General features: G+C 35.1%; 1 protein-coding gene across 3 annotated transcripts in view; it reads left to right on the top strand.

Annotated features, from left to right (window-relative positions):
* LIN28B (lin-28 homolog B) overlaps positions 1 to 21,269 on the top strand; it is a 133,876-nt gene that overhangs the window by 69,889 nt on the left and 42,718 nt on the right. For all 3 annotated transcript variants that reach the window (XM_070450042.1, XM_070450044.1, XM_070450043.1), the window contains exon 4: positions 10,467 to 10,651. In XM_070450042.1, the coding sequence (XP_070306143.1) occupies positions 10,467 to 10,651 (185 nt within the window). The remainder of the gene's footprint in view (positions 1 to 10,466; positions 10,652 to 21,269) is intronic.

The raw sequence follows: 21,269 nt of genomic DNA, 5'->3' as shown, positions 1-21,269 counted from the left end.
TAAGGGATAGAAGAAGAGCAGGAGTTGAGTGGGGAGGCCCGCCAGCGCCTGCAGCGTCAAGGTTCTAAGCCTTGTTTTGACCTTCATATTGAAGGACGGTTGAAATACTCTGGAGAATGTTACATTAGGCATTGTGGCATACAGGGCTTGTGGTGTCAAAAGATCTGACTTTGAGTTGTGGCTCTACCATTATTCAGATTTTACCTCTCTGTGTCTTCATCTAAAAGAGACAAAGTCACAGATACTTTGTCCTTCCTCCCTCCCTCTTTCCTCTGCTTCCTACCAGCCTGATTGTCCTCCTCTGCCTTGAATATATATCAAACACCTGCTGTGTTTCAGGAATGGTTTTGGGGTGGGGATATAAATAAAAATTTGTGGTATTTCTTCTGGGGAAGTTTTTAGCCTTCTAAGAAAACACATGATAATACAGAATGGTAGGTGTTAAAATGGTGATATATGCCATATATGATTAAAAAGTACCTGTATTTGCTCAACAGTGTCATGAAAAAATTTAAAGATGAGATAATGTTTAAACTGAAACTTGGTAATGTACAGACATTTGCCAAGTGGGGGTCAGGGGTAAGGGTAGGTGGGATCAAATGAACGCATTCAGAAAGTACTTGTGTTTTTGTTTTTGTTTTCCATTATGATTTATGACAGAGTATTGAATATAGTTTCATGTGCTATACAGTGGGACCTTATTTATCTATTTTATATATGGCAGTTTGTATCTGCTAATTCCAGACTCCTAATTTATCCCTCCCCCACCCTCTTTCCTCTTTGGTAACCTTTAGTTTGTTTTCTATGTCTGTGAGTTTCTATTTCATGAATAAATTCATTTGTGTCATATTTTACATTCCACATATAAGTGACATCATATGATACCTGTCTTCGTCTGTCTTCAGTTAATGAAGAATCTGAAGAGGTCTGTCTTCAGTTAATCTCTAGGTCCATCCATGTTGCTGCAAATGACATTATTGTATTCTTTTTTATGCCCGATTAGTATTCTATATATATATATATATATATACACCACATCTTCTTTATCTACCTGTTAACATTTAGGTTGTTCCAATGTCTTGGCTATTACAAATAGTGCTGCTTTGAATAAAGGGGTGCATGTATCTTTTTGAATTAAAGGTTTTCTGGAGTGGGATTGCTGGATTGCATGGCAACTCTATTTTTAGTTTTTTTAAGGAACTGCCTTAACTGTTTTCCTCTGTGAGTGTACCAATTTACTTTCCCACCAACACGGTAGTATGCTTTCCTTTTCTCCACACTCTCTCTAGCCTTTATTATTTGTAGGCTTCTTAATGATGACCATTTGACTGGTATGAGGCAGTACATCATTGTGCTTTTGGTTTACATTTCTCTAATCATTAGTAATGTTGAGTGTCTTAATTGGTCATCTACATGTCTTTTTTGGGGAACTATTTAAGTCTTCTGCCTATTTTTTTATTGACTTGTTTGTATTTTTGTTATTGAGTTGTATGAGCTAATGTATATTTTGGAAATTAAGCCCTTGTTGACTGCATTGTTTGCAAATATTTTCTCCCACTTTGTAAGTTGTCTTCATTTTTTTTATGGTTTCCTTTGCTGTGCAAAAGCTAATAAATTTGATTAGATCCCATTTGTTAATTTTTGCTTTTACTTTTATTGTCTCAGACTAGGAAAACATTGGCATGACTAATGTCAAAGAATATTTTATCTATATCTCTTCTAGGAGTTTTACGATGTCATGTCTTATATTTAAGTCTTTAAGACATTGACTTTATCTTTGTGTATCGTGTGAGGATGTGTTCTAACTTCATTGATTTGCACTGACTGTCCAGCTCTTTCAATACCACTTGCTGAACGAACTGTCTTTTCTCCATTGTATATTCTTTCCTCCTTTGTCAAGATTAATTGACCATGGGTGTGTAGGTTTATTTCTGGATTTTCTATGCTGTTCCATTGATCCATGTATCTGTTTTTGTGCCAGTACCATGCTGTTTTACTGTAGTGGAGACAGTGCTTGTTTTTCAATAGATTCTTGAACCTGTCTGTTTTCTCTTACCTCTCTCTCATATGCAGAGTGAATGCTTACAGAAATAGTATAAACCATTTATTGAGCTGCTCTTCAGCCTGCTAAGCACTGTGCTAGGCATTTTACATTAATTACCTAGAATCTAATAATAACTGGTGTTGTTCACTCTGTCCTGTCTGACTCTTTCTGATGCCATGGACTATATAGCATGCCAGGCTTCCCTGTCCTTCACTATCTCCCAGGGCTTGCTCAAAATCATGTCCACTGAGTAGTAGATGTTTTTTATTTCTTGATGATATTATCCCCAGTTGATAGATAAAGAAACTTAGGCATAGGAGTTTTTAACATGTCTCTGGTCATGCAATGTGAGGTTGTAAGTAGTAGAATTAGGATTTAAACCAGTATTCAAATCCAACTTTAACCTCTACCTGCTTTCCATTATGTCTCTTTTTAAAAAACTTAAAATATATATATTTATTTTATATTTTTACTTATTTATTGTCTGTGCTATTTGTTGTTGCATGTGGACTTTCTTTAGTTACAGCCAGCAGGGGCAATTCTTCATTGCAGTGCTTGGGTTTCTTATTGCAGTGGCTGCTCTTGATTCAGAGCATGGCCTCTAGGGCGTGTGGTCTTCAGTAACTGCGTGCGTGGACCTAGCTGCCCTGCGGCATGTGGAATCTTCCCGGACCAGAGACTGAACCCATGTTCCTTGCATTGGAAGGTGGATTCTTAACCACTGGACTAGCAATGTTGTCAGTTTTAGTGTGGCCTTCTCAGTTTTGAAGTACAGATCAGGTGAAGGAACTTAGTTAAGATTTACTTTAATATCAAGTGTAAAACTCATTATTTTTAATCCTATTTATGTGAAATTGAATGATCTGACTGGGGCTAAGCTGAATTTTATCTGTTTAGATAAAGCTCAGTAAACATTCACTTCTACAGCGCCACCATACTTCTTTTAGCTTCTCTTTTGTTAAGGGATTTGATTTAAGTTTAAGAGCTAAAGTCTTGTTCCTCTTTAGTAAATTGGGAAATAATAAGAAAGCATAAAGGGAAATTTGACCATTGACTAAAAAATATATACTCATTCATTTTAATTTATGTCCACATAGAGTGAAGTCATGGAATTTAAAAAATATATTTTAACAAAGGATAGAGACCTGTGTCCTATAACAGAAAGAAAAGAAAGCGATCCACTCGGTCGTAAGCGATTTGTCCACTGTTGTACAAGATTGTGCCAAGGCTAGATACCAGATCTCCTAATACTTAGTCTCATGATATTTTCGTTGCGTTGTTGTTCAGACTTCAGACTTAATGATTCTTGGAGTATCTTGGTTGCAGATCAAAAGCATATAGTCCTTAAGAATCTTGACTATTACTCATGCATGTTGTGTAGTATCTCTACTGCATATTTGCCCTTCATTAATTGTTTAGTTTTCCACTGATACCTTAGAAAAAATAGTCTTTGCCTTATAAAAATATATAAAAATATTGAAAGAAACAAAATATTGGACTTTTCAGCACTTTTACCTCCTAATATTATCAGATATTCAAGAATTTTTCTTCTAACAAACCTGTTATCACCCAGCTTTATTGAACTGAAATTTTTCTACAACTTGATTTTTAATTATATTCTTATTATACTATTAATAATGAAGTGAATCACTTAAGTCTGTTGTTATTAGGGTAAGGCAACTGTCAAGAAGGTATTAATTGGCCTGTTCAGGGAGTGATGGTTTTAAAAAATGCCAGATTTTGATTTTTAGAGTTATTGTCTTCCAGTGGACAGTGTTATCAACAGATAATCTTTCCTGTGATGAAACACTTGGAGCAGTCTTGCAAAGATGTTTGTTACTCGTATAACGTAACTATCCATTTACCAATTATTTGTTACATGGGGCAAGTGATAATTTATACCAGGTGATATGTATGACTCAGAATGTGTTTTGCAAAACCAGTTCCTCTTTTAATTTTTCAGTTTAGTTGTAACCATCTCTTGCTAAGACTGTGACTGTTATCTTATAACAGGTATCCACCTGTAACTGGCATACATTGCTCATGTCTCCATGCATCCATGGTATTGCCAAAAAAGTTATATATTTTTTAAAACACAGATTTGATCTTGCAACTTGGGAAAGCAAAAAAGTATCATTGTTTATGTTACACAGAATAAAATGCTTAGGATATCAGTCGAAGTTTTCCGTTTTCTAGCTTTAACTTGCATTTTCCAGCCTCATTTTGGTCACCCTTTTCACACTAATACACTTAAAGTCAGCTTCTTGCCTTCCCCAAATATCTGTAATTATTCTTGCTGTATAAGCACGTGGTTAAACCATTAGCTCACTTTGGATTACTGTCTTCACTCCCCATTGAAATCTTACTCTCCATGCATGCAAAAATGTAGCTGACATGTAAAAGCTTCCATGATATATATTCCATAAAATAAGCTTTACCCACTATAAGCTTCTCCTTGGCATTCCCCTTAGCTCTGGGAAATTTTCTCATACTATTCATTTCATAGTTTATCTTCCTCCATCTTTTGTATTCTTTTTCCTGGACCCCCTAGTCCAAGGTTTGGATATTTGCCCTTTTGGATTCATCCTTTGTTTCTCCTTTCTTTCATGTATTTTGTGGATCCATTTATGTTTATTCTATGTGCTGAGATATTTTCTTAAATGTTTATTTCCAACTCATAATTTCAACAGTCATTTTTAACTGAGTGTATTTTTAAATTTCTCTGATTGTTTTTGTTCTTGTTTTATTGATAGTATAGTGTCTCAAATATCTGGAGATATTAATTAGATGGTGGATAAATTTTCTTTTGTTTCTTCATTTATCTTGGCTTTTCTTCGTTATGCTGCATGTTTGGTGATTCTTGGTTGATCCTTCAGATGTATGAATAGGGGACATACAAGAATAAGGGATAGGAATGATTTAAAGTTGAGTAGGTAGGTAAGGAGACAACTCACTTACCAGCAGCTTCCTAACTGTCGGAATGAATAGAGATTTGTGTGCAGTATCCAATATTTCACAAGTTGTCCAGTTATTTCCTTTAGTTTCTTAAGAGTCTCACATTATTTGCACTGGGATATTGTTTGCCTGTTTTCACATGTGTAGGTGGGAAGAAGGGTGGGAGAATTAAATGGGCATCTAGTCTATATACAAACTTTCCATTAACCCTTCTGTTTTCATAGTACATGCAGTGTCTTAGCACGGTCTCTTTGAGTTCTGTTAGGAATGCTGGTTCTTACTTCTGCTGCAGGTCCTTTTATGAGTTTCCCTAGGGTATGGCTCCTTCAACTTGGTTGATCAGTCAGCAGTCTTTCTTATTTCCAGAAATTTCTCTAAGCCTGCTATTTCTTGATGGCACTCCTCTTATTCTCTTCCTTATTGTGAATTTATTTCTTTTTATTATTTTATTGTTTTCATGGCTTTTAAAGAGTAATATGAGACATGTTTATTCAGCCTGCCATCTTAAATTGGAAGTCAGCTTACGCTTCTCTAAGGAGAATCAAGTATAAAACTGTGGCAACACTTCATTGCCTTCCCAGTCTAGTTGGAGAGAAAATGCATATGTCAAAAGAGATAAGGAATCTCATTACTAACTAGAACCATAGGTGGAATACTTGGCAAACAATGTATAGTATTTGGACCACTCTGATTTGACTCCATGTTTCTATCATTTGAAAATCAATTAAAAATAATTGAGAGGAAGAAAAGGAACATAGCAAGACAATTGAGCATCAGTATTTTTATAATTCTGAAGTAATTTTTTTCCAAGATGAATTTTAAAATGTGGAATAAAGCGAAGTGTGAGAAAGGGGAGTCTTAGAGGTGTTAGATGGTTAACTTAATATGAGCACATTCAAGTCAGCCTATCCCCTTTATAAGTGCCTGATATCTTTAGCAGGCATGTCTGCAGCTTCTAAATGCTTCTATATTTTTCTGGTCATTCCTTTGTTCATTTATTTATTCAACAATTGTGATTCCTTCCTATAAAAAATAAATGCCTATTTTGTCCAAACAGATGTCACATGTGACAGTGTAAGCCCAAACACCAAATGTTTCTCCTTAAGCAATTCTTACATGTAGATTGAATAAAAATCTACATAAATCTGCATTTCTTAGTTCTTACAGGCAGAATATCATGTATTGTGAAGCATATCAATGAGAGTGATTAGAGAATATTCGAAGAAGAAAGAACAAGAAAAATAGATCCATATTAATCTCTGAAGGGCTTCCCTGGTGGCTCAGATGGTAAAGAATCCACCTGCAATGCAGGAGATCCAGGTTCGATCCCTGGGTTGGGAAGATCCCCTGGAGAAGGGAATGGCTACCCACTGTAGTATTCTTGCCTGGAGAATCCCAGGGACAGAGGAGCCTGGCGGTCTCCAGTTCATGGGGTCCCAAAGAATTGGACATGACCGAATGACTAACACTTCCACTTTAAATTTCTGAATGGAGTCAAAGAATAATGTATTACCATGAGTCATTATAATTCTATCAGCATTTTATTCCAAAGGTACCATGTGTGGTGTAACCTTGGCACTAAAAGTAGAAGTTATTTTATATAGCAGAAGTAGCAGCTGAGAAATTTGACTTGGCATGAGCAATTCACTTAACTCTTTATAATTCAGTCCACCTTTTTTTCAAGTGAGGTTTGGACTAAATAATCATTAATGATCTTATTGATACTAAATCTGGGATTCTTCAAGTACTTACTGAATGATAGTTGTTTGCAGGTATTAGGCTAAGTCCTTTGGGAAATACTAAGATACATATGTCATAAACCCTGGCCTTCAGGAGAAGATAAGTGCAAAAGTGCAAATAAAGGTGTAAACAAATACCACATTATGTAGGTGTATATTCTAAAAACTAGATAAAAGAATCAATTAAGTGAAAGAGAAGAGAATTGAATTTCTAACCTGGGCAATTGAGAATGAATGCATAAAGGATCATATGAGTTATGATACTTCACTCGAGTAAGATTTTGATAGACAGCCACCTTGAAGAGAATAATGTACCCCCATCAGCCTAAGTTGAGATGTAGAGATGAGAAAACATGAAGTGTGTTTAGGAAAGTGCAAGTTGCACATGTGGCTCAGTGGCTCAGTCGTGTCTGACTCTTTGCAACCTCATGGACTGTAGCTCACCAGGCTCCTCTGTCCATGGGATTTTCTAGGCAATAATACTGCAGTGTGAGTAGCCATTTCCTCTTACAGGGGATCTTTCTGACCCAGGGGTCAAACCTGCTTCTCCTGCATTGGCAGGTGGATTCTTTACCACTTAGCCACCAGGGAAGCTAAGTCAGCTTTATTAGAGTATTGGGAAAGGAAGTAGAAAATATACCTAGAGGTAACATTGTGAGTGGTCTCACCTACAATTTAAGACAAGTATTGTAAATTTTTGAGACAGGGAGACCACCCAGCTACAGTTTATTCAGAGAACATATGCAGGCGTAGAAGTAGCTAAGGATAAGAGAGGAGACCTGATGCTGAAATACCAATAAGGAAGCTATTACACTCAGCCAGGTAGAAGGTAGTTAGGACCAGAAGTAGGGCAGTGGCAATCCAGTGAAATGGTTGGGGCGGGTGAAAGAAAGGATGCATGCAATTCAATAAATGATTGGATAAATGTAAGATTGGAACCAGTGTGACTGGAAAAATGGAGGCACCTTTAATAAAAATTGCTGAGACAAGAAGTAGATTTTTTTGAAGAAATAAAATGAGCTAATTCCCCATCTTTCAACAAATCCTTCCCACTTATGTAGCAGCAATTTTGGTATAATAGCAAAGATAGAATATTCTTTGTGAATTCTCATCCTTCTCCTACAAAGCCATTCTGGTTTCTTAGGGATTTCTTTTGGTCACTTATTGTGAATCCAAATTGCCTTCTGTGCTCATTTGGGGAAGGATGGGAGTATAGGATAGAATGGAAAAAAGTTTTCTTTCAGAATATCATGAAGAATAGAAGTAAGAGCAGGATTTTACTTTAGATTTGGAAAAGCAGTTCAATTACAAATGATCCGTATCAAGAATTGTAATAGTAGAAAATGAAATCAAATTAAGTGCACCTATATACTAGAAACTATGAGGAAATAAGTGACAGAATTTTCATTACGCAAACAAAGCATGAACATATGATAGCTCTAATTAAAACTGCTGTTTCTCCCTTTTCTTAATTGTAGTAGTTGACCTATGCTCCACTTCATCTGAGTTGATAATCTGCACTTTATACGGGGTTGGGGGGGGGAGGCAGGGAAGGGAATGAAAGTAAAGGACTATTTATAATTAGTGAGGAGGGAGCTTAGGAGAAAAAAATAGAAGATTTGGAAATACTATATAAAGCTCTAAAAACAATTTTTAAACAGTTGTATAGTGTATAGGCAGTGGTGATTTTTTTTTTTCTTCTGATTGCTACATAGCATCAGAGAGCAGAAAAAGTGATGCCAAATTATACTTCCACATGAAGGACTTCTCAGTGTCAGATTACCTGCATGAGAAACTTGTTAAAAAAAAAAACAACAACCTGTTTTGGGGGCTCTGTGACAACCTAAAAGGGTGGGATGGGGAGGGAGGAGACATGGGTGTTGTTGTGACTGATTCTTGTTGATATATAACAGAAAATCACAAATTTCTGTAAAGCAAATATCCTTCCATTAAAAAAATTAAGTGGCAATAAAAAACCCTGTTTTGTGTGTTGTATTACCTTCACAATGAGTATTCTCCTTTTGCATTGGAGTTTGAAGTGTTGGTTTTATCTTTTGCATGTAATTATTTGGTTATATGTAATTATTTAGCTGCCTTTAGATTCATAACTTGGGAAAGTTAAGAGATTTCTCTAATTCAGCATTTCTCTAAGTATGTTGTCATCTGTAGTTATATCTAAGAAAGGTCTCTGGGAACAATTAGGTTGAGAATTTGCTGGGTTAAACATCATTAACCAAGATTTTTTAAGTGGAGGTGGGGGAGGGTATGAAATATCAAAGACTTAAATAGGCTAATAGCAGTAAAGAATCTGCCTACAGTGCTGGAGATTCAGGCGACCTGGGTTCAGTCCCTGGGTTGGGAAGTTCCCCCGGTGGAGGAAGTGGCAACCCACTCCAGTATTCTTGCCTGGAGAAGCCCATGGGCAGAGGAGCCTGGCAGGCTACAGTCCATGGGGTTGAGGAGTTGGATGTGACTGAGCAACTGAGCACACACATGCGCACATACATGATCCAGCCAAAAGGAAACTACATTTCGCAGCAGTTCACAGACGTATTTTACCACCATCCTTTTCTCATGAAATCTTTTTCTGAACCATTGTTCCTCAGAACACTGTTCCTTAAATTTACAGATAAATTCAATAAAGAGATCATTGACTCATTCAAAGTTGCATGATGTTGACTTAAATAATTGGACTTGAATCAGGGTCTCCTACTTAACCATATTCAGATTGGCTTTCTTTTTCCCCCCAAATTCAAAAAAGTCTTTAAGAACTGCTGCATGGTACTTGAAACTAGATCTGTTAAATGTACACAAGGGAATTTGAAAAAATAAATAAAATTAGAATGATTTAATTACTTTAGTATTGTTTGAATTGGCACATCGGGTCAAAGAGCTGATTATTATTTGTAACCTAAGTTACATTTTTCCAATCAGGAAATTAAAAAAAAAATCAAGTTATCTTTCAAATTAAAAAAAAAAAAGCTATAACAGTACAATAATGTGTGTATCCAAGAGCTTCCCCACTTCCCCCCCAAAAAAGATTGGAGAAAATGACTTTGTACTTTGCTATCAGTTATTCCAGACCCCATAACTATATAAGTAAACATGAACCTTTTAAAAACTTCTCTGTATAGACAATATTATGGTAGATACACTGTTTTCCCCTTGATGTTTTTACTCAGCAGTATTACATATTTATCTTGCCCACATTAATACATGTAGATCTTTTAATGACTCAGTGGTATTATATTATATAGCTTTATCATAATGTATTTAATCAGTTTCCCATTGGTGGACTTTAGGGTGATTGTTGTTTAGTCTCTGTGTCTCTTTTAGACTCTTTGTGACCCCATGGTCTATAGCCCTCCAGGCTCCTCTGACCATGGGATTTCCCAGGCAAGAATACTGGAGTGGGTTGCCATTTCCTCCTCCAAGGGATCTCCCCAACCCACTGATTCAACCCTTGTCTCTTACATCTCCTGCATTAGCAGAAGCAGGCAGATTCTTTATGAAATGGTATGAGTTTATTCTTTCACTGCCAGCATTATTACAACAGGAAACTTTTAAATGGTATGCCTTTCACTGAACTTGAAAAAAAATGATTTTATATTTAATAATGAATAACTGGAGATGTCTTGCTATGTTGATCTTAAAATCACGAGATAATTTATAAAGCATCAATAATAATCATAATCTCTTTTTCTCTCTTCCTCTTCTGCTCTTCTCAGAGCAAATTATTCATGGAAGGATTTAGAAGCCTAAAAGAAGGAGAACCAGTGGAATTCACATTTAAAAAATCTTCCAAAGGCCTTGAATCAATACGGGTAACAGGACCTGGTGGGAGTCCCTGTTTAGGAAGCGAAAGAAGACCCAAAGGGAAGACACTACAAAAAAGAAAACCCAAGGGAGACAGGTAATCATTTTACTTTGTTAGTCTGTGAGTTTATTTTATTTGGAAAAGATTTCTAAAATCTCAATTCATATTTTTACCATGCTATTAAATCTAGCCACAATAAAATAAAATGCCACCACTGAGTGTTTGAATAGAATTGATCAGAAATATAGGCTATCTTGCAATTTGCAAGATTTGAACTCTCTGCAGAATATATTTAACTGAGCCTTCAGCATTAGGCACTGGGCAGTCCCTTAACCACTATTTCCACCAGACTATTCAGAGGTGAAGTTCCCAGTAGATGGAGGGAGGTGCCCTTCCATACATCCTAACACTTCACCTGTTTTTTTCAAATGAGAATACATTTATTGTTTTGACTGTTTTGAAAGATAATTCACTACTGAAAATTCAAATATAAAAAAAATCACCAAATATCTTAACTACAGGTGGGTGGGAATCATATATGTGCAATTTTTTTGATTTTGCATTTTTTTCACTTAACAGTGTATTGTGGAACATTTCATGTCAATCTTTATCATCTACATAAATTCCCACTGTGTGAATGTAACAAAATTTAAACAAGGCTCTGATAAATTAATGTAATTGTTAAATTTAGGCTATTTCCAGTATTTTTAATTTACCAATAGCACTGTAGTAAGAATGCTTACATGTACATTTAAAAATTTGTCTGATTCTGTCATTAAGGGATACATCTCTAATACTGAAAAATCTGGATCAGAGACTATGCCCTTAAAAATATTTCCAAACTGTTCTTTAGAAATAAGGTTAATGGATAACCCCTTTTGGACTGTTCATTGAATAATGTCATCTTTTAAATTTTTTCCAATTACATAGGTTAAGAAATGCAGGTCATTTTTTTCCTTTGCATGCTTTGACTAAGGTTACATATATTTTCATATGTTAATTTTCATTTTTATTTTTTTCTTCTATGAATTGCATGTTCTTTGTCCTTTGCTTATTTCTTCTGAGATGTTCATTTGTTATTGTTGATTTATAAGTTCTCTCTTAAGAAAAAAAAAAAAATCTCAGTTTTCCTCTTTCCTATGCTGGGAAAAACTCAGTTCTTCCATGTTATGTTTCCGTCCTTCGTGTCTCCATTACTTTTACACAGAACATTTAACTTCCGATCACCAAATATGCGGAGGTTTTTCCCCATACCAAGCAATTCTCAACAATCCAGCTGGATATTCTACAGTTGAACTCAGTTCTGACAACATCTACCTGGAGGTAGTATCAGGTCCCACAGGTTAAGGGGCTCTGTCCTACTGGACCATCCTACCATATTTCAGATGCTCATTGCCTTGCAACTTCTTTCTGAGTTGGCTATAAATCAGAGATTTCCAAGACCCCCTCTTCAGGTTTGATTAATTTGCTGCCGCAGCTCACAGAACTTAGAGAAACCCTTACATTTACCAGTTTTTTAAAGATTACGGTAACAGCAGATAAAGGATACAGATAGAGATATTTTACATAGGGTGAGGTCGAAAAGGGTCCCAAGCATAGGAGATTCTGTTCTCAGGGGTTTGGGTGCTTCATCCTCCCAGTGTGGATGTGTATGCCAACCTGGGAGCTCTCTGGATCTTTACTTTTGGAATTTTATGGAGATTTCATCACATAGACTTTGATTTTCAGCCCCTTTCACTTCTCTCAAGAAAATTGGGATAGGGCTAAAAATTCCAAGCTTCTGATCATAGCTTGGTCTTTCCAGTGACCAGCCTCACTCATGAGCCATCTAGGAGCCCACTCAGTGTCTGTCACCTCATTAAATAGAAGACCCTCCTATCATGTAGGAAATTACAAGAGTTTCAAGGGCCCTGTGTCAGGAACAGAGGTCAAAAACTGATACCAGAAAAAGAGGTACTCCTAGTGTTCGTATCACTTATGAAATTACAAGGGTTTTAGGAGCTCTGTGCCAGGAACTAGGGGCAGAGACCAGTATATTGCTTGTAATCTCACATTCTCTTTGTATACTTACCATATTAATCTTTTTTCTCAAATAGACAGGAAATATCTGTTTCAACTTGTGAAATATACATGTCTCTGTGTGTGTGTGTGTGTGTGTATTTTACATAATATACATATAAGTAAAATACCATATGATCAAATAGTATATGATAAAATATGATATGATTTACCTTGCAAATACTATATAATCTCCCTTACGTATAGAATCTAAAAACAAAAACCAAGGTCTTGTAAACAGAAAACAGATTGGTGGTTGCCAGAGGAGACTTGGTGACCTTTCATATGAATTGATATTAGAGTTCTATTAAGAAATTGTTTATTTTGATGGGAATGATAAGGTGTGATTTTTCGATTACTGATACAGTCTCTTTTGATTACTGATTCTTACTGGTAACTTATGCTTAGATTTTCTTTCTTCATGATCCAGGCTTGGTAGGTTGCAAGTTTCTTGGAATTTATCTATTTATTTTGGTTTCTTCAATTTGTTGTTAGTTAGTCACTAAGTTGTGTCCAGTTCTTTTGCGACCTCATGGACTATAGCCCATCAGTCTCCTCTCTTCACGGGATTTCCCAGGCAAGAATACTGAAGTGGGTGCCCTTTCCTTCTCCAGAGGATCTTCCCAATGCATGGATCGAACCCATGTCTCTTGCCTTCGCAGGAGGATTCTTTACCATCTCAGCCACCAGGGAAGCCAATTTGTTTGTTTGTGTATAATTGCTCATAGTAGTCTTTTATAATCTTTGTATTTCTGTTGTATCACTTGTAATGTCTTCTCTTTCGTTTCCAGTTTTATTTATTTGAGTTCTTTTAAGTTTGGCTCAAGCTTTGTCTGTTTTGTTTATCTTTTTGAAATATCAGTTTCATTTATCTTTTCTATTGTCTATTTAGTGGTCTTTATTTTCTTCTTTCTACTAATTTAGACTTAGTTCATTTGCAGCCTTTTGAAACTGACTTATTTTACTCAACATAATGGTTTTGAAATTTATCCAAGTTTTCGAATATATCAATACAGTATTTCCCTCTTATCTGCAGTTTTGCTTTCTGGAGCTTCATGAAACCCCAACAAGTTATCCATGGTCAACAACTGTCAAAAACATTAAATGGAAAATTCCAGAAATAAACAATTCATAAGTTTTAAACTATACACTCGTTCTGAGTAGTGTGATGAAATCTTGCGACATTTTCTTTGTCCTACCAGGGATCTGTATCATCCCTTTGTCCAGCGTATACTGTCACTGGTCACTTAGTGGCCATCTTGTATACTAGGTTGACTGTCATGATATTGCAGTACTTGTGTTCACATAACCCTTTTTTTAACTTATTAATGGCTCTGAAGCAGAGGAGTAATGCAGGCAATTTGGATTTGACAAAGAACATCCACGAAGTGCTTCTTTTAAGTGAACGGGAAAAAGTTCTTGACTTAATGAAAAAAATCGTATGCTAATATATGATATGAAGAAGTCTTCTGTGTGTGAAATTGTGAGAAGGAAAAGGAAGTTTGTGATAATTCTGCTGTTGCACACCAAACTGCAGAAGTCATGGTCACAGTTCATAAATTCATAGTTAAGATGAGAAAGGCATTAAATTTATCCAGTAAGATGTTTTGAGTGAGAGAGACTTTCATATAGCTTTTATTATACTATATTGTTATACTGTTTCTCTTATTAGTTGTTGTTAATATCCTGGTGGCTCAGAAGGTAAAGAATCTGCCTGCAATGTGGGAGACCTGAGTTTGATTCTTGAGCTGGGAAGATCACCTGGAGAAGGACATGGCAACCACTCCAGTATTCTTGCCTGGAGAATATCCATGGAGAGAGGACCTTGCAGTCCATGGGGTTGCAGGGTCAAACAGGACTGAGTGACTAAGCACACCTGCCTAATTTATAAATTAAACTTTATCATAGGTGTGTATACAGAAAAACATCTTATGTATAGGTTTTGGTGGTGTTCATGGTTTCAGGCATTTACTCAGGATCCTGCAATATGTTATTATCCCCCACAGACAATGGGGGCTAATGAAGGAATGAGGAAATGGTTCATTCCTTTTTATTGTTTAGTAGTATTCCATTGTATGAACATAGCACTGTTTTTCCACTTATCTATTGAAAGGCATTTAGGTAGTTTCAGTTTGACAGTTATGAATAGAGCTGCTGCAAACATTTGTGTACAGGTTTCTGTGTGAACATAAGTTTTCATTTATCTTAGAGTGACACTGCTGGATAATCTGGTTGTAAGTTTATGTTTAACTTTATAAGAACCTGCCAGATTTTTCTCCAGACTGATTGTACCGTTTTGAATTCCCTCCAACAACATATGAGCATTCCATTTGCTCTGCATCTTGACCAGGATTAGATATTGTCAGTACTTCTTACAGAATTTTAAACATTATAATCTATGGTGATATTTCATCATGGAATTTCCATTTCCTGAGTAGCTACTGATATTTACTGATACTTAGCTCCTTTTATGTTTTTGTGTCATCCTTATATCCTCATTAGTGAAGTGTCTGTTCATACCTTTTGCCCATTTCATACTGGATTCTTTTCTTATTGTTGCATTTTGAGAGTTCTTTATATAAAATGTGGATACAAGTTCTTAGATATGTGATTTGCAGATATTTTTACCTCTGAGTTTATACTTTATCTTTCTAATCTCTTACAGAGCAAAAGTTTTAAATTTTGATAAAGATACTTATCAATCTTTTACTCTTATGTCATGTTTTTAAAGAATCTTTCATTAACCGCAGATTTGATTAATCACAAAGTTTTTTCCCCTGTGTGAGGTGTGAGGTTGAAGTCTAGGCTTATTTTTCACCTTTGAATAACATGAATTGTTGAAACACCATCTGTTGAAAACTGTATCTTTTCTCTTGAAATGTTTTTAAATTGAAAAGTTTAATTTCCGTCATTTCAGGTTAAAAGATTAAAACTTTGAAGTTTTATTATATAGTGTTAATATGTTTAACACATTCAAATTTGGTTTCATCACTCAGAACTTACTTGTCCTATATATGTATATACATATGATAGAATTATATTTTGTGAAGATCTATGTTCTGTGGCAAGAAATAAAAATAATTTTAAAGATTTCTGTCAATTTTAAGTAAACTATTAACAGAATAAAATGCGTTTACTTTTTAATTCTGTCTTAATTCTGCTGAATGCCATTTAGTATTCCGATAATAGTATCCAGCTATGTAACAGCAGTACATGTTAACTTGTTTTGTTTTATAAATCCTCCTTGTTTAAAATATTCTCTTGAAATGTTAAATGGGATACTTTTTATTTATATTTGCTGTTTACTTTTTTCTTATGTTCATTATCAGAGAGTAAAGAGATTTAATGATCTTATAAAAGCTCTCTTTATACTACTGATAAAACAAAAATTGTTAAAGATTTAAAAACTTATTCTCAAAAACTGGCGTATATTTGGTATCTTTTTATTCTTTGAAGAGCTGCAGTTTTCTCTGAGGAAAGAAAAGTGACCTCTAACAGAATAAAATTGTGGGGAAAGATAGGAGAATGATTTTTTTGTCACTGTCTTTCCTATTTATATGAAATAATCATGTCAACCTATAATACAGAATTAAATATTTTATATAATAAAATTTTAGTTCCTATTAATGAATGTGCTACGTTAGTAAAAAGGATGTGAACTGAAACAAATGGTATGATAATGTTTCTATGTGTAGGTTAAATGATTTTAATCCTTAAAGAACAAAAATATGTGTAATTTTAAAAATATTTGAAATGCATATATATATGATAGGTATATATACATTGAGTGTACACATAAAACTGTTTTTTTAATTTATTTTTTTTAAACCTCCTCTTTTATTCTGATTTTTTTCTAGCAGAGTGACTATCTTCTTTGTTCTCCTCCTGAACCTTCCACATCTTTTGACCCAACCACACAGTCCAAGAAGTGCTATTCATAATAATAATGCAAGTTCCTTTTCAACAATGTTGACTTGAGATTTACAAAATAACTTAGAAAATAATGTCAACATTGTGTTGCTTTTATTCTATTTCAGGCAGTAATATGTTTGCATCACTGCATTGGCACATGAGTAAGCTTCCTGATTTTCTACATGAGTTGAAGTTTAAATGTTTTTTGTTTAGAAAGAAGGCTAATCGTTATGATGTTCAGTATTACTGCTTTTGGCATGGAAGTGCAGGAAATTCCTTTCATTTGTTCATGTTAGAAATACTTATTAATTTATCATTTTTAAGATGTTTTTCATTTAGACTTAAAAATTGATTATGAAATTTGAAAATACTTATAGTTCAGTATAAAATGGTGTCAGAATGGTACATTATGTTTTATTTACCATTTATGGCCAGAACAAGGTGGATGTAAATAGAAACTCATTATATATGTCTGAATTATTCTCTGTTCAGAAGAGCTTACTTGCCTTTAAAAAAAATTAAAGCGGTATGATAGAAGAGTTATTTTTACAGAGTCTTAGTTTTGTGGTTTCAAATTCTTTAAATTTGCAAGGTTTTGAAGTCTTAATGATTTTTTTTTTTTGCTTTTGTTTTTAATCTATTGACTTTGTCCTCATTGAAGGACTGTATATTTTCACTTGTCTATTAAAAAGAAAAATATATTTATTTAATGCCCTCATTCACCTTTAGAGCAAGGGGGATCAAAACTGACTGGTGGTATCCCTCCACACCTCTCCCCACAAACCTCTATGGCAAAATAATCTCGTCCTGTTATCTCTGTGGTATAATTTGAAAATTTCCAGGTACTTTATAGTTAGGCATAGCATTTCCAAAAATAATGAAGCTATACCTGGGTTTATGGTGCTATTTTATTAAGGATATCTGTTTTATATTAGAAGTTCTTTCAGTGATTTTTTTTCATAGTTATTATGTCCCAGAACCTGCTCCCAAAAGAAAAATAAAAATGCTGAAGATGTTTGAAAAATGTAAACCAACAAATTCCAATAAATAACTGTTTCACCCTGATCCTTGTGTGATTAGATTTAGGAATTTGCTGTTTAGTAGGTTCCTATTGTGGGAGAGAAATCTCTCAGGCATGAATTGATAGTCCAGATCCTTTGAGGTCTGTCTAGTCTGACCTATGACCCCTATTCTTACAAGGTCAACATCTGAGGGCAGGAGATTAAGGCAGTTTAAAGACTGGAATGGTAAATGGAATGGAAAAATTAGCCAGCACATTTTGGGCGCAAAACATCAAAGTCATCAAATAGTTTGCTTATTTTAAACCTGGCTTGTGGTTGTAACAAGCTAATTTTACTGTTTTTTGGAATCAGATAATATAATCATAATTCTCAAGATTCTATTTATATATTATTAACTGTATAATACAGATTAATAAAGCGTAATCTTTGGAATATTAGGAAATGTGGAAATGTCACAATTTCAATACATTTTAGTTTTTCATTCAGCTTAGATGCTTAATTTAAATTAAAATTGGGAACATACTTACCTTAGCTTTGAATGTGAAATAATTTTATTTTATCAGCATATTGAATAGAATATATGTTCAGTTGTATATAATTTAAAGTGACCAAGGCTTTAGTTGTAATTATATGCTATTGACTTTTAAGAAAAATCTCTCTTTAAAAAGTAGAGATAGAAAATAGAAGAAAGTAAACTGGTCAAACAGAGACAGTTTCCTTTTTTCCCCCCTTGTTCCTAGACTTTGCTCTTTTATATTTTATATTTTACCTCTTTCCTGCTTATGTCTTTAATTGTATGCTTTTCATTGTAATTTCAAAATAGACTTTAAATCTTAATTCCTAAGTTTTGGTCTGTAGTAAGCGATTCCCACCACCCTTTGACATTTGTTTGTAGCCTGGACAGCTGTGAATTTGCATCTCCTGCTTCCCCACTAATAACTGGCAAGGACTAGAGTTGAATAACTGAACTGTTGAGTCCACATTTCCATTCATTCATACAGTGACTAAGGAAATTAGTAACACCAATGGAATACCCACGTCTCCTTAATTCTCCTGCATTTTTTATTCTACCCCAAATTTTCCTTATTACATACTTAATTTTAGGGTGTTTCCTTTCTTCTTGTGATTACTTGGCTAGAGATCTCTTAATGAGGCAATTATGGTTGTTTCCTTCATTCACAGTATCTTAGCAGATGCTCTCCCTGCTGTGACCTCTGTTCAGACCAGGCAGACAATGTGCCGTTCTCATCACCCTCCACAAGACATTGTGTGGGCTGAGTTTCATTTGGCGCTGCATAGGTCTCCCAAGATGACTGATAAAGATGGTCAGAAGCCAAGTGGCAAATAATCACAATTTTAGGTCAATTTTCTGATTGCTGTTTTATTCTAATCAAAATAAATAGTAAAAGTAATGCCTATTGGGGAAAAAAAAGGTCCAGAAGCAACTCATAATAAGTAGAAATTGTGTGTTTAAACTCTGATATTTAAGGATCTAAAAGTGTAAAGCCAAGTTTACAGCTCTTAGATTTGGGAAAGATTTTAATTTTCTTAAACAAGACCCAGAACACACAAACTGTAAGGAATAAGATTAAATTGACTACTTCAGAATTCAAAACTTCTACCTGGCAAAGATTTCAGTCAGGAAGATTGTACCACTTTAAGGATTATGAAAACCGAAGATTTAGAACTTAGACAAATGTGGGAGAATTGGTGGGGAAGGGAAGAGTCAGCACATTAGAAAACTATTCACTAACCAGTCTTCAGAAGCCCTGAACTAGATAGACAAATCAGAGCTTGCAGGGAAATCCGAAAAGCCAAGCATATCTGGTATCGCAGAGGAACTGGGGAGAGCTGTGGAATCTGCTGCCTCTGTGTTGCCACAACCTCTCTGGGTTTGCAAAGAACTCATGGGATCTGAGTTGGACATGATTAAGTCACTGAGCATGCACATGCTCTGGGTTTGCAAACAAGTGATGGTGTCAGGCTGATGGGCAGCAGGACCGAATTTGGGAAGACAAGCTAGGGACAGAGGACACACTAGGACCTGCCTGGCAGACCTGTGTGGGCTACTGTGTCTCACCATGATACCCTTCCAAGAACTGTGGCTTCTGCTTTAGTTTTGCTTTCTTGTAGGATACCAGTTTCTCTTTTGGCTGACTCCAGCTACCTTTATCAATCTGGATTGCTTTTAAAAATCTCACTATAATGTTGAATAATAAAGCAAGTTGCAGAGTGATCCATGCAATATTATTCAACCTGGAATCATCCAGAAAAAAGACTCTGGGAAGTATAGTTACCACACAACCAAATTGACATAAAATAGTCCAGCACCAACAGTGTAAACCAAGTCAGAAAATACAATATAGGGTGGGAAAAGATACTTGCAATGCATGTAGCATGAAAGAATTAATATCTATAATGTATAAAGGACTACAAATAAAAAAGAAGTAAAAGCCCAACAGAAAATGAGCAAATAAACAGCTACCTTTATCAATCTGGATTACTTTTAAAATATTGATATTTCAAATTTAATTTAAAAATAAAAATTTAATTTTATTAAATTTCAGATTTAATCTTTTAATTTTTTCGGTTAATAATCATCATTTTAATTGCTTCCCTTCTCTTTATTGTGAATAGCATTGGATTATATCAAAAGACTTCATCTGTTAACATAATTCTGTAATTTTTTACTTCAAGTTATTGATAGAAATGAATTACATTTACAAATTCTGTGAAGTTGAATAATTCTTATATTCCTGGGGGCAGAGACACCCATCTTAGTCGTAACATGCTAACGTATTCAGTTTCATAATGTTTATTTGTCTTCATGAACTTGGGCTTTAAAATGTGTTTTCCTCATTATATTTTATTATTAAGTTTACTTTATTTCATGTTTTAGGGAGGTTTCTATTTCTATGTTGTGAGGGATTTTAATATACATAAGAACTAAAGTTGTTATTGTTTAATCACTAAGTCGTGTCCAACTGTTTTGTGACCCTGTGTACTACAGCCTGCCAGTCTTCTGTCCATGGGATTTCCCAGTCAAGAGTAGGGGAGTGGGTTGCCATTTCCTTCCTCAGGGGAGCTTCCCTACCCAGGGATCGAACCCAGGCCTCCTGTATTGGCAGGTGGATTCTTTACCACTGAGCTGTCAGGGAAGCCCCAAGAACTAAAGTACTGGTCTCCAAACTGAAAAATCCACACTCTAATAGAAAGACAAGATAATAGTTTCATTTTCTTCATACATGAAACGAATATGTCTTGATACTGTTCTATTTATTTTATTTTTTTGTTTTATTATGTATAGTAGCATGCATCTACTTTGGGCTCCCTTCATGGCTCAGCTGGTAAAGAATCTGCCTGCAATGCGGGAGACTTGGGTTCGATCCCTGGGTTGGGAAGATCCCCTGGAGAAGGGAAAGGCTACCCACTACAGTATTCTGGCCTGGAGAGTTCTATGGATTATATAGTCCATGGGGTTGCAAAGAGTTGGACACAACTGAATAACTTTCACCTGCATCTACTTTGTGAATACAAATAATATATGTATATTGGGATGGAAATTCAAAAATATTTTACTGATAAGTGTGTGTGATCAAACTGACTTGGAACCTGCAGCTTAGAAGGTTGTAGAATGGAGCTACAAAACATCTAAGCCCCTTCTTTGCCTTTTGTAGTTTAAAAAATTTAATTTTCAGAGTCTTTTTTATTAGGTGTTTGTG

This window comes from Odocoileus virginianus, chromosome 19, assembly GCF_023699985.2.
Source record: "Odocoileus virginianus isolate 20LAN1187 ecotype Illinois chromosome 19, Ovbor_1.2, whole genome shotgun sequence".
NCBI lineage: Eukaryota > Metazoa > Chordata > Mammalia > Artiodactyla > Cervidae > Odocoileus > Odocoileus virginianus.
Note: the sequence above shows the minus strand (reverse complement) of the source record. Positions and strands in the feature narration are given on the sequence as shown.